General features: G+C 44.3%; 2 protein-coding genes across 3 annotated transcripts in view; one reads left to right on the top strand and one right to left on the bottom strand.

The window, feature by feature from the left end:
- Positions 1-13,290, bottom strand: part of LOC135918760 (pantetheinase-like) — a 30,270-nt gene that overhangs the window by 15,433 nt on the left and 1,547 nt on the right. The window contains exons 1-4 of one of the 2 annotated variants that reach the window (XM_065452435.1): positions 13,046-13,196; positions 11,937-12,111; positions 2,800-3,095; positions 157-444 (exon numbers count right to left, since the gene is read on the bottom strand). In XM_065452435.1, coding sequence (XP_065308507.1) covers positions 157-444; positions 2,800-3,095; positions 11,937-12,107 — 755 coding nt within the window. In that variant the 5' untranslated portion in view covers positions 12,108-12,111; positions 13,046-13,196. Of the gene's footprint in view, positions 1-156; positions 445-2,799; positions 3,096-11,936; positions 12,112-13,045; positions 13,197-13,290 lie in introns of those variants that run through there. The other variant, XM_065452434.2, reaches the window with a different exon arrangement.
- LOC135918759 (uncharacterized) lies at positions 7,985-11,547 on the top strand. Its single transcript, XM_065452433.2, has 2 exons — positions 7,985-9,909; positions 10,258-11,547. Exons 1-2 carry the CDS (start codon positions 8,036-8,038, stop codon positions 11,150-11,152), a joined length of 2,769 nt encoding a protein of 922 aa, XP_065308505.1. The 5' UTR covers positions 7,985-8,035; the 3' UTR covers positions 11,153-11,547.

Here is a 13,290-nt window from a genome sequence, read left to right as displayed (position 1 = left end):
AACCACTGTATTTGTATTCTTAAAATAAGTTGTTCCAGAAGCTAAATGCAAATAAAGAATCGTAAGACCATTAGCTCACATATCATGATCGTAAACAAGCTAAAGAATCTGGGCATTTTACAATAAAATCATAAAAGTTGGCAGCTATGCACTTACATTTCCAATCGCTGAATTCCTGATGCCAGCAGGGGAATCCCATTGTGCAAGGACCAGGCCTGCTGCACTGCAACTGAATACCAGGCAGGAAGCTCGTCGAACCACCAGCTGCTCATGACGCCCAGGGTGACGTTGTGTTTCTCAACAAGCAGAGATGACTCAGCAAAGAGGATGTCAAAACAGATGAACATGCCCACCCGGGCACCAAAGTCCGTGTCAAAGACGGCAAATTCATATGGGTCAGCAGGGTTCATAAAGGGCTCCACAAACAAGTGGTTCTTGTGGTACCTGGTAGCAGACAAGATTTGACAACTTATGCAGAAAGTCTCGAACAGCAGCGTGTGTAAGATAACACCAACAGCGCAATCAGTTCACAAAAGACAGCAGCCTTTCAGGTAAAAAGGACCACCATGATCATGCTTTTTCAGGTCATGAAACACCAGACCAAAAAATATTATTTGAATTAATACAACTGTAACCAAATGCAATGACTAGTATCGGCACTATACTGCCTAATCAGTCCACTGGCACAGTGAAGAGCCTCTCTAATGCTCAGCAAGTAGAACTTCTGTGCAGTAAAGGCATTCTTCCCGCACATTCAAATTTCTTCACCTGATTCTCGGACACAGAACAATGCCTGCCTTTCTTATTTTTCCTCTACTCAAGTATGCCATTCATTTAATCTGTCCTATGCATTGTCTACCCTTTGCTAGTCCCATTCTTCCCTTAAATTAGGCTGCAATGCGTGGGGATGCTCGATTCTCATCCTTCTTGCATGGCTCGTCTTCCACACATGGTCCTCCCATTACCTTAGGTTCAGCTTTCTTGTAACACAAAAATCGTACTGGGGGAGTCAGTGTTGTAGCTACGCACCTACAATGAAAGATGGCATGAGTGGTGCCATGCTAGTACCATCTGATGGAATAGATAACTCAGGCACATGAGGAATGTGCTCCCTTCTCTTCAGCTGTGGACCGACTGTGCGCTTCTCAGAATACTCTACAGGTGTGTCCTGTGGAAGGCTTCTGGTTGGGCTTCAGAGAGTGGCACTGGCATGGGTGAGCACGATCGTTCAGACGTGCCTCCGTTCGCCGGACTGCACTCGCGAATCAGGTGCCAATGTTAGGCTTGGGTGAATATTCGCTCGATAACCTTGCTTGGTGAATCAAACTTCCTTGATTCCTCAGCTTGTTTCGTTGAGGAACTATTCCTTGTATGTATTCTGGCTAGCTGGCACTGCCATATAAAAGCAGCCATAAATGTCTGTTTGTGCTTCCACAGCTGTGCTATCGTTTTCTTTGTTACCAAGAGTACACTAGAGAGCCCCCAAACAGAACAAACTTAAGCTTTTATTTCGACCAGTGCTCCTCTCTTTCTTTAAACATAGATTAATTACTTTCCTTCCCATCAGTGACAACACAGTCCTTAGTTTCTTTCCAAGAGAAACTTGGGGCTGTGAAATGTAAAACACTGAGCTCACGAATAAAAATATGTGAATCTAATGAATAATAACAATATTCGATCGTAACTTGTCAATTTCTCACATATTATTAAGATGAAATCCAGTTAATGCTCTATTCAAATAATCCTTTTGCACAGTTGGCAGGTCTGACCGAGTGCCCCACATGTGAGGAAGTCTGTGCCAGCACATATTTGAACCAGGTGGCATACACAAGACACTCCTTTTTTTGCCCGCACTTTTCAGCATCAGCATTACACTGCTGCATGTGCTTACACCAGGTGCAGGGAAGAGGGCAATATACTCGCTTTCCTTGGTGCTGATGATAAACTTCCTGGAGACCTACAAGTGCCCCTGTCCTGCACCAGACAAGCCCGTCCTATGCCTGCAAATTACCTAACCCTAGCTCTCCATCTAAAGCTCTACCATCCTCAGATGCATCTCCCTGCCCTTCACACCCATTCTGTCATTCTACCAGAGCACTACTTCATGCACTGTCTAACTCGAATTATTTTTTGTAATTTCTACCAGTAAATATAATCATCAACCTGTATTGATTTCTAATTCACACCGCAGCTTTCTTGTCTCTTGGAGTTACAACTATTATTCTTTGTTTCATTGCTGGTTGCACGGTTTGTTATATAGAAAAGAAGGGGAAGAAAATTGAGACTATGGGTGTCCCACAGCAACCGGCAGCAGTAAAAATGTGCCTGACAAACATTAGCATTCATTGCCTTGTTTTAGAACCAAAATAAAACACGAGTTTCAAACCTCCCTCTCAGCTGCACCAGTGGTGCCATCTGTTGATGGCTTCTGCTACTATGCCATCATGCTCCCTCAGTTTTGTGTTGTGTTGACACACAATAAGGAAACCAGAAAGAAGGCAAGTGAAGTGCATTACTTAATAGGTACACATAGACATGTGCTAGCAGCTATGTGCTTACTGTATTGTGCTGCTGCTGCTTATTAACTTGTGCTTAATTAAGTACAAGCAATGCATCCCCAAACCCACACACAGTTTTTTTTTTTCCAAGCCAGCTATTAACAGTGGTATGGTAGTGCTTTGCAAACGGCACAATGCATAGCTTCGAACACATACAATTAGGTGTTTTTGTGAAAGAGTTCCATAATGGAACACCCCCAAACATATGCAACACTCCTCGCTCAAGGTGGTACTAACTAACCTGGAGACAAGTGTTCCGTTGCGGTCAAAGGCCACGTTAGTGTTGAAATACTTGACCTTGTCACGAGGACAGTCATGTTCACTCTCATTGCAAGGCTTTTTATCGACAATGTTGGCCACCAGGTACATCTTATGATCTTTTGCCAGGCAGCTGAAGTTGGCCAAAAGTGGTGTCTCCTCAGACCCGCAGGGCACTACGCCAGCCTTTGGAATGTCCTCTGCCCACTTGCTCACTTCTTCCCTGTTTTTGAATCGATAAAGGATGCCGTCTTCCGGAAAAACAATAATGTCCGCATTCTGCATAAAGCCAAGAGAAAGTAGAACATTTTAAACATCCCTTTTCCAGTTTCATCTTTCAATTGCGAAAACTACTTATGTCACATGCAAGTGTGAGGAAGCACTGTGTATGACACACATTAAAGGAGTATACTGACATGGCATTTTTAACTTGTGGTACATTTTCCTTTTGTTTTGCTATATATGAAGGTCAGAACACTCTAAACCATACAAAAAACAGCGACAAGCATCAGAACACTATGCATAGTTTACTATATTGCTGGTATTTACGATTTTGGTACCCAGGAGATGGCTCCATCATAATGTCATAATACACTGGGTCGCTCCATTCATGTGATCTCTGCAGCTGTCACATGTTTGCACAGCCACGAGAAACACATGAAGAACTTTTGTTCACGTTCTTAATGAGGAATATCATACCTAGCCTTAGGGCCACATGACTCTGGACATCTTGCTCTGCATCATGATGTCACTATACATAATGTCGATGACACCATGTCCGGCCTTTTGAGACCAAAGTTAGCATCAAATTTAAATATTTGATCATGTCCCCTTCTTTCTTCCTTCCTACGATTTACATACTGAAGAAAATTTTTCCTCGACTAAAGAAAAATATAATCGCCTCCCAATTTCTGTACTTGCTACGTGTCATCCTTCTATGTGCGAGAAGTGCGCCGTAGGGTTTCTACAAATTGAAAAGAATGTGTCAATACTACTTTAAGGCAATAGCTACTTTTCCAGATGTGCAAAGGTTCAGCAACAACTTACTAGTTGGCAAAAGTTTGAGGTATACATTCGAACCTGCTGGTAAGAATACCGGTTATAAAAATCATAAGATATAAAAATAGAAAGCTGTGGCACTGTAATAATAATATATGGGGTTTTACGTGCCAAAACCACTTTCTGATTATGAGGCATGCCGTAGTGGGGGACTCCGGAAATTTTGACCACCTGGGGTTCTTTAACGTGCACCTATCTAAGTACACAGGTGTTTTCGCATTTCGCCCCCATCGAAATGCGGCCGCCATGGCCGGGATTCGATCCCGCGACCTCGTGCTCAGCAGCCTAACACCATAGCCACTGAGCAACCACGGCGGGTTGTGGCACTGTCAGCTTTAGTGTGTGCTCTATGGTAAACCAACCCCTTTTCTAGAATGTTTCCGGGCCACATTATCTGTTATAAGAATGGATGTGGATGCTGTGAACTAGTTTCTAGAGTAAAAAAGCTGCGCAGAATTCCAGCAAAAGCACGAGCCTCAGCAATGACAACTCTGACAACCACGAAGTACTGCAGCCAGCTGAGGTTGTGTTTTCACAGGAGGACGCTGAATAATTGAGTTTTTACAAAGCTTTGTTTTTCAAAAGACTTGTCACTATGCTACAAGGAGGACATGCTTTAGAGAAAAATGTCAACAAGCTTCACGTGAAGCAAGCAAAGCTGACAAGCTGTTTTTTGTATTAAAAATGATTAAATCTTTCTGTTGCTTTTTTTTTACATAACTAGGTTATAAGAAGTATTGGTTATAAGAATGTATTATTTTTGGCAGTAGCATATCCTCATAAGTGGGTTGGAATGCATATGATGCTGAATGCACACAAAGGTTGGTACGAATAGCTGAGTAGGACATAAAAAAGAAAATGCAATCAATTTACTCTGACTTTTATAGCTAGACCGCGAAAAAGAAGAAGAAACTTCATTTACTGGACTGATGGGTACTCCTATGGCAATAGTACTGCTACAAAGGTGTCTAAAACATGTCTGCAACATGACGACAAACATGTCTGCAACAGATAACGTGAACACTATAACAGCGCGTTACTACAGCTTTTGCTTTGTTAGCTTCCACAATAACAGTTCTTTTACAGCAATTCAATTCCTTTACAGTTGCTATGTGTGAGTACATAGAAAACAAGAAATTTTATGAAATATGGAGTAGACACTAGTGTTCAAAAGAGGTACGTTGAAATATGCACTGCTGAAACCTGTTCCCGACAATATTCGCTTAACATAATATGGCAGCAAAGTAAAATTCATAGAAGAAGAAGATCCTCTTTCAGAAACTTATGTTATTTAACGTGATTACAACGAAACATGGAGAGACATGAATAACAGAGAAAGACGAATAATGCAAACACACAGCACAACATGTTACTTTCATGTTAATCACATGTCTAAGTGTTTCATCATTCTTCCGCTAACTAACATGAGTCTCAGCAAGTGCCAACTGGCCCTAGCCAAGTCACTGCTGCCCTCTTTCAGCACTATCTGTCATAACATTATCAATAATAATAAATAATAAAAAAAATAAAAAAAAAACTGCACACAATTTCACAAGTGTTTGCGTATGCTTTTCTTGCATAGATTTGCTCATAGTGTTTGTTACTATTTTGCACATGCCAGAGATCATGGGATGGGGAAATGAGCCCTTCAATATAGCAGGCTTTTGCTTTGGGGAGAGTGTTCAAACACATGAACTAGTCACACAAAACTAGCCACATGGACACTTAAAATTACATTCAATCATTATTTCTTTAAGTTGCCTGATTACATTTCTTTGTGGCGGAGCTGCCAGATGTCCAAAATTAATTACATTTGACACAATGATGTCGATGAAAGCTTCTTTTGAAGTGAGCAATTTCGGAGCACTAATTAAAAAATAAATATGCATTCTCCAAGTTTAATAAGCCTGCATTGTGTTGTTAGCGTGAGTTTCTTGACGTCTTTTACAATGTTGCAATGGTTGCAACTTACCACAGGAAGTTCGGCCATTTCACGTTAAATCCAAAAGCCCAGAAGCAAACCGGCATGTGTCGCATAAAAGTCGTTGCAAAGTCAACATGAGGAAGTCCACTCAGTAAAACTTATGACAAAAGCGTCATAGTTGAAAGTCATGTATAAATTATTTTTTTACATGATAGATGTTGTTTCAGATACTTCAATGCACTGCACAAGCTTAGGAGTCAAGAGTACACATTTCTCAGTCGAATGAGTTCTAGGAAATGCACTAAATAACGAATCGCATCAAGGCAAACGACATTAGGTTCATCCATTAACATCACACAAAGGTATTAACATTAAAGGCATTAACAAGTTATTGTCATTTTCTGTGCCCATGTAGTACAAGTATTAGTGTCCCATTAACTGTATTAACCATTTCAGGTACTGTGTACACAATTTTGTATTCCAAAATGGTGCATCAACAGCAAAAGCATCAGTAAAAGATATGATACTTAAAATGTGTCGCATACATTTTAATACACTTTTGATTGGAATTGTGCTGCAAGTTTGAATAACATGTGCAAAGTATTTCAGTAATACAAGTGGGACGGTAGATGTGGTTGGATGTTTTTTCTTGGTGTCAGTATTTCATTGTATGGAGCAGGTTAACTTATTTTATTGTTTTTCACAACGTCTTGCACCAAGCGTAATTTTCAAGCGGCTCGATAGGTGCTCTTCAAGCCTGCTAGAAAAGAAAGAGCTTATGTTCTCATACCTGATATTCCAGTTGACTTTCACACTGAGTCCACATAACGTAACCTTGACAAAACTCACTAAAGAATGTAAAATCCTTAATTTATTCTACAGATGTAAACTTTTCATGATTCCGAAGAAGCAAGAGATGCAGTGAAAGCAAGTGTTCAAACAACATTAATTAGTGTCTGAAAGGGTTAAAAAGAAAGAAAGAAAGCAGGCAAGGACAATCATTTTAAGTTAAAGTTTCAGTAATTGCGCGTACAAGAGATTTACTGTGCTTCTGCTGAGGCGAAAGTATAACAAAAGATGGGACAAACCATTTCAAATAACACAGTTTTGACGTGCGATCAAGCATGGCTTCTCCAAATATAAAAATGAGTTCTGTTTTAAATTATTTTGTCTTAAGTGACCTATCCAACTACACATCTGTAGAGGCTACAAGGCTTGTGGCACAGCCAAAAGCACCGTGCAACAATGACAGATTCACCAATTCCTCAAGTTAGGCAATTATTGATGCAGTAAGCAAGCATTTTACTCTTACACTACCCATTCTGCACTGTCACTAACTTACTGGACTTAATATGGCCCTGCAGGTATGCAGCTGCAAGAAAAATAAATATGCACATGGCATGTACACATCCTGCCCATTAAGTGACGTGAACTCTAGATTCCAACCTAGTGCACAGTTTTTGCAAGACAACGAGTGAAGGGTGCAGGTGATAATGTATAACAAAGAAAGTAAAGAATTCGGGCACGTGGACACTTCAGACAGGTATCTCTTCTCGAAAGATATCTTTCCTCTGAAAGGCTCAGTGCCATGTCACAGTCTTATCAGCAGTGGCAGTCGTGCCCTTTATTTCTGCTTTATTAATCTAATCAGTAATGCTCCCCAATAAGTAACGAACAGAAAAGAATGAGCATCGTCTTATCTTTGGAGCTTTGAAGATGCTTCACCAAATTCACATCAAATAATTTACTTAATTTTTCGGTGTTGATGAGTGTTGGCGTGCTGCAACAACTAGGCTACGAGGAGGAGGGGGGTGTAGGTTTTCAAGGCCATTTCATATTTCGTTTTTTGTCTGCACCCGCACACCTTGAAACGTGGCCGTCATTAGAAACCGCATTCTCGAAGTCGTAGTAAAATAAGCGTCAGCGCGCTAAGCCTACTACAATAATAATAATGATGTGCAAGTTTCAGGGAAAGCGCCTAAAATAAAACAAACAAAAAATAAGTAGCACGGTCCAATCTTGCCACCTCACAACTCCCGAAAACTCGCGCCTCTTTTTTAATCGCAAGCTCCATCGTGTATGTATGGATGTATGTTATGAGCGTCCCCTTTGGAACGGGGCGGTGGCTTGCGCCACCAAGCTCGTCATTGTTACTGCCAGCGCCATCGCTTGCTCATTTTCGTAAACAGGCACAGCATATTATGCGCATACTGCAGGTGGGGGGGCTGCACCAGCGATGGCCACTCCTACACCCAAATCGCGACAATCGAAAATCACAGATAAATCTAAGGAAAACCAGGAAAGCCACGAAGGCGCCGCCGTGAGTCTGAAACATTCTAAAGATGTGTCAGAAAGCTCGAAGCCGTCGCGGGCACGAGTCGTCGATAGCGTGCAGCATTCGAAACAAACTCAACCGGCGGCAGTCGACACAGCAGTCGCCGAACGCAGGCATTCGGCGTCCAAATCGCCTGCAGGCGGCCGATCTGGCAGCGTTTCAGAGAAACCTACGTCTCCACGCTCCGTAGAAAAACCAGAACCAGCGCCGCGCGATAAGCACCAACAAGATCACACTTCATCAAAGTTGTCGGCGGCATCGAATGCGGCCAAAGGCAGCCAAAAAGAGCACCACCGCACATCCGAAGGAGCGACGCCAACGTCTCGGCGATCCGCCGGTGAACCGGAAAAGCCGATCGCGGCCCCGCGCAGCCAACCAGAGCGGCGCTCACCACAGAAACCATCGAGCTCGGCGACGACGGATAAGATGTCGACAAGCGCTGCCTACTCGGAGTTACATCAGCGGCCGGAGTCGAGCAGTGATGTACTCGCGTGGCACGGTGCTTCCGGAAGGACTACGTCGCGAGAATTGGTGCCGCGAGAACAACGGATCGCTGCAGACGGAGGTCCGTTCTTATCGACACCCACCCAACGCTCTGTGACCCCCGAAAACGAGGGCTTTATCACTGAAATGAAAGCGGTTTCCTCCAAGCCCCAGACGCCAAGCAAGCACCGCGCGTCGGCATCGTCGGACACCGCAAAGCTGCCCGACATGCGAAAGTCGTCGTCTGCCGACGAGCCTACGAGCGGAGAGCAATTCGAGGCGGCACCGAGCAAGAAACCATCGAGCTCGGCGACGCCGGATAAGATGCCGACAAGAGCTGCCTACTCGGAGCTACAGCAGCGGCCGGAGTCGAGCAGTGATGTGGTACTCGCGGGGCACGGTGCTTCCGGAAGGACTGAGTCGCGAGAACAACGGATCGCTACAGACAGGAGTCCGTTCTCCTCGACACCCAGGCAACGCTCTGTGACCCCCGAAAACGAGGGCTTTATCACTGAAATGAAAGCGGTTTCCTCCAAGCCCGAGACGCCAAGCAAGCACCGCGCGTCGGCATCGTCGGACACCGCAAAGCTGCCCGACATGCCAAAGTCGTCGTCTGCCGACAAGCCTCCGAGCGAAGAGCAATTCGAGGCGGCACCGAGCAGCGTGACACAAAAGAAGGAGGAACAGCCGGCAAGAATGCCACTGTGGCAGCGGCCACTGACAAGATCACCAAACGATCGTTCAGCAGATGCAGAAAGCAAAAAGACGGCGCCCCTTCCCCTTAGCGCAAAGGACATCAACAGCTTTGCCTACAAGACAGTGCGCGACAGGCTGCCAGTCATCTTGACAAAAGTCATCGACACTGTTTTCAGGGACCGCATGGAAATTGAGCGAGTGCTGGGCCTCGAAGCACGTGAGGAGACCAAACTCGTCGTGGCGCGCCTCGCCAAGCTACGCAACGAGATGGTTACCAACAAGCCCATGGTACGCATAGAAGACGACTTTGAAGATGCGGACATTTGGAACAGTGTACTGAATGAGTACGCAACGAAACACAGTTGCAAACCCCGCTGGTTCGAGGCCCCCTGGCTCTACATCGAGACCTACTTCTATCGGCGCATTTTTGAGGCATTCCAGCTCACGACCAAGCTGAGAGACTATGACCCCTTCAACAAGCTCAAGCGGGATGCCCTTTACGGCTCTTTCAGTGCAGTGCGGGCTCTGTGCGACTTTTTGCGCCGAGACACGCCTCGAGATGCTACCGTGGAAACCCTTCAACCAACCACCTACAGGTGGGTATGTCGCTTTCTTTTCCTGTGCAAAGTGATGTTAAAAAGTGGTGTTCGAGGTAATCATTCTAGCAGGTACTGCTGCTTGCTGTGCAAACTGAATCTCAGAATATAAGTCATGACAAAAGAAAACTATAGCCTGTTACTTAATGGAAGGTTGACACTAATAGCAGCCACAGCACAACAGCTGCTAAAAAGCAACAGCAGGTTGTGGATGTGTTCCAAACTTTCCGTACTTTTGCCAAGTTTTACAATACATATTAAATGCAGTTAAATGAACATGCTGAGATAGCCTGCATAGATGTGTTGCTATATTTATCAGAGCTGATATGTTCTCATTACATCCTGCAGGCTGATTGAAGTCTCACTTTGGGGCAACCGTTGTGACCTCTCGCTGTCTTGTGGTGCGGACAGATCAAGCCAAGCAGGTTCACTACAGCAGACTGAGAGATTGCGACCGTACATCATCTCTAACCATGCTGACAAGCTGTTGCAGCATCTCTGCAGGCTCCGGGAACGAAACTTTAATGGCGAGCTCATCCAACTGCATTGTGTGCTGGACAATTCAGGCTACGAGCTAGCCACCGACCTGGCTCTCCTTGACTTCCTTCACGAAACTGGATACGTAGCCACTGTGACAATCCACACTAAGGCCATCCCTTGGTACGTGTCGGATGTTATGCGACGGGACCTATTCTGGACCTTGCGTGAATTGGAAGACAGTGACCACATTGCTACACAGGCCCTTGGTGAACGGTGCCAACGTCGAATCAAGAATGGAGTGTGGCATGTGATGGATGACGTCTTTTGGACACAATCATTCGACTATGCTGAGATGGCAACAAGACGGCCTGACCTTTACAAGATTTTACAGTCAGCAGATTTAATACTCTTTAAAGGAGATCTTAACTACAGAAAACTTGTCGGTGACCTCAGCTGGCACCCCACGGTTTCCTTCAAGAAAGCACTGCGGGGCTTTGAGCCAACATTTGTATGTGCCTTGCGCACGTTGAAGGCCGACACCGTAGCGGGCATTGATCCAGCGATTGTCAGTGTTGTGGCCCAGAAGTCACCAGACTGGATGGTCACAGGCGAGTATGCTGTGATTCAGTGCGCTGGAGTGGAATGTAAGGAAGAGCCAAGCTTACTTCCCACACCTTCAGATGAAGCTAGCCCTAAAAAATCCAGCACTGGTACATCAGTGCATGCATCAGGAACCTCTGCTTCAGCACATACAGCTGTGTGAGTCCACCGTGCACAAAGCACGGATGTACATCAAGAAGCAAGCGGATCCTCAAGTAGGGCCCCTGAATAAGCGAGTGGCACAGCAGTCGGTGCAACAGCTGCTGCCTCAAGCAGTACTTTCCAAGAACCGGGACAGCAGAGTACCGCTCATAGCGCTCCACCTGATGGAGCCAAGAAGCTAAGTGCCACTTCGTGGTCTGTGGATCAGGATACACCGCAGAGATGTGATTAGGTCATTTGTATTTTGGACGCTGACTGATAGAATTTTCACTCGTGCCTGCAGGTGCTTTAAATCACCCTGTTAGCATGTTACATGTAAATAATACTGTCACTCTACGAGATATGTGATGCTCAAATGTTGAGAACAATGCAATAAATTGACATAATGTATCGACAGCTTTCACATCAATCAATAGCCAAGATGGCCAGAGGGCACACTCTTGGTGACAACCTATGAATTCAGTGCTCGCTCCGCCCACAAAATCATGCTGCATACGCCACCCTCTGTGCTGAAACCCCGAAACTGAAGGATGTCTCAGCTGTGACTTGACAAAAATGACCCAATGTAATCGGCTGGCGCACTTATACAAATTCTGTTCGAGTTGGACAGAAGTGTACTTGCCACTGCATTCCTAGGTTGTCACGTAATTATAGTTGTTGCAATAACATTGCCTGTTTACTTTCAGTAGGTAAAAAAAAAAAGAAGAGCTCAGTTTCCGTGTGACTCCCATTTTTATGGTTGAAGTGAACCCATGGTTCAAATGAATATTCCATGCAGTGCTTACCTCTCTGGATGCGTTTGCAGTGGCCAATCTGTAGGCTGCTAAATTCGCAGCAACTGCGTCTGCCCTCTCTTTAGACTTGACATCCTGTACATGCTCATAAACGGCAGCCTTGAAAGCATACGCAGCACTGCAGCACAGCGCAGCGGTGAACAGGGGCCACAGGCAATGCATCTTCCTGGAAAAAAAAAAAGTGTGCTAAATCATTAGAAATGTTTACAAATTATGCGGATCCAATGCACACGTTGCAATCTATGTGAAGCGAAAAATCCTTGAAGTGGTTAATTGTGGCATAGCAATGTCTATTTTCATATTATGCAATGTGGAATCTCGTGGAATGTTTATGTATCATGCGGGTCATAAATCTAATGTCATGAAATGTTTGTTTATGAATTTATCATTCTCGAGCTATGCCGAAATCAGGGTTCGTACAGCACATTTGACTCAAAATTCCAGGGCAATTAAAGAATTTCAAGGATGCCAAAGGCCAAAACTCAAGGAGGGGAAACAAACCTTATTCGTAAACACAGAAATAGAAAAATAGCGAAATCTCCTTCCTAGCAGCAATTTCTTGCAGCTAAGTAGCTTTAGGTCATTTTTTAAGTTGATTTTCCCATTGCAATGCCAATCGCTTTCTGGCATGATGGTTAGCAGTGTCCAACTTCAACCAAATTAAGATAGTTGTGTCGTTAAGGCCAAATGCCCGAGACTTACTTTTGCTGGGCATTTCTAAAGCGTAGGGCTCAAAAATAGCACCATGATGGCTGTGGTCTGAACCACATATCAAAGCAACACACTGCTGACACAGCTTTGTCGCCTGGTCCACAATGGCAACAATGACTTAAGCAAGCCTGTCGTTGGTAGCTGTGGACACACCATGTTTCAATCAACACTCTTAAAAAATATCTAGGGTTGTTTTTCGATAGAAAATATCCATGGCATAGCCCCTAAGTGGAGTTTGTAACTTTTAATGTTGAAAAGCCTCCCCCAACCCCAGTTTTCAAGGAGTTTAAGAGCTGTCGAATCTGTTTTTCCAAATTCAAGGGTTTCAAGGGTTCAAGGAGCTGTACAAACCCTGCGAAATGAAAATGCCAGCTTGTGCAGTTACGTACCGTGATGTCAACACAGCAATATCGCGAGGACAAAGGCATTATTGTTTCTCAAGGGAAGAATGCCAGGAGGGGTGTATACAGGGAGGTAAAACACACGTTTTGCACCTTTAAGGTTTCCATATGTGTCTTAGTGACACGTCTATTTTTGGCCAACAATGGACACGTGCCCAATGGCCCAAGACTGGGATAGGCCAAATATAAAAAAAAAAAATCAGCAATTACAGATACCTATGAGCCCACATTAT

This window comes from Dermacentor albipictus, chromosome 1, assembly GCF_038994185.2.
Source record: "Dermacentor albipictus isolate Rhodes 1998 colony chromosome 1, USDA_Dalb.pri_finalv2, whole genome shotgun sequence".
NCBI lineage: Eukaryota > Metazoa > Arthropoda > Arachnida > Ixodida > Ixodidae > Dermacentor > Dermacentor albipictus.
This window is presented reverse-complemented; position numbering and strand designations above follow the sequence as displayed.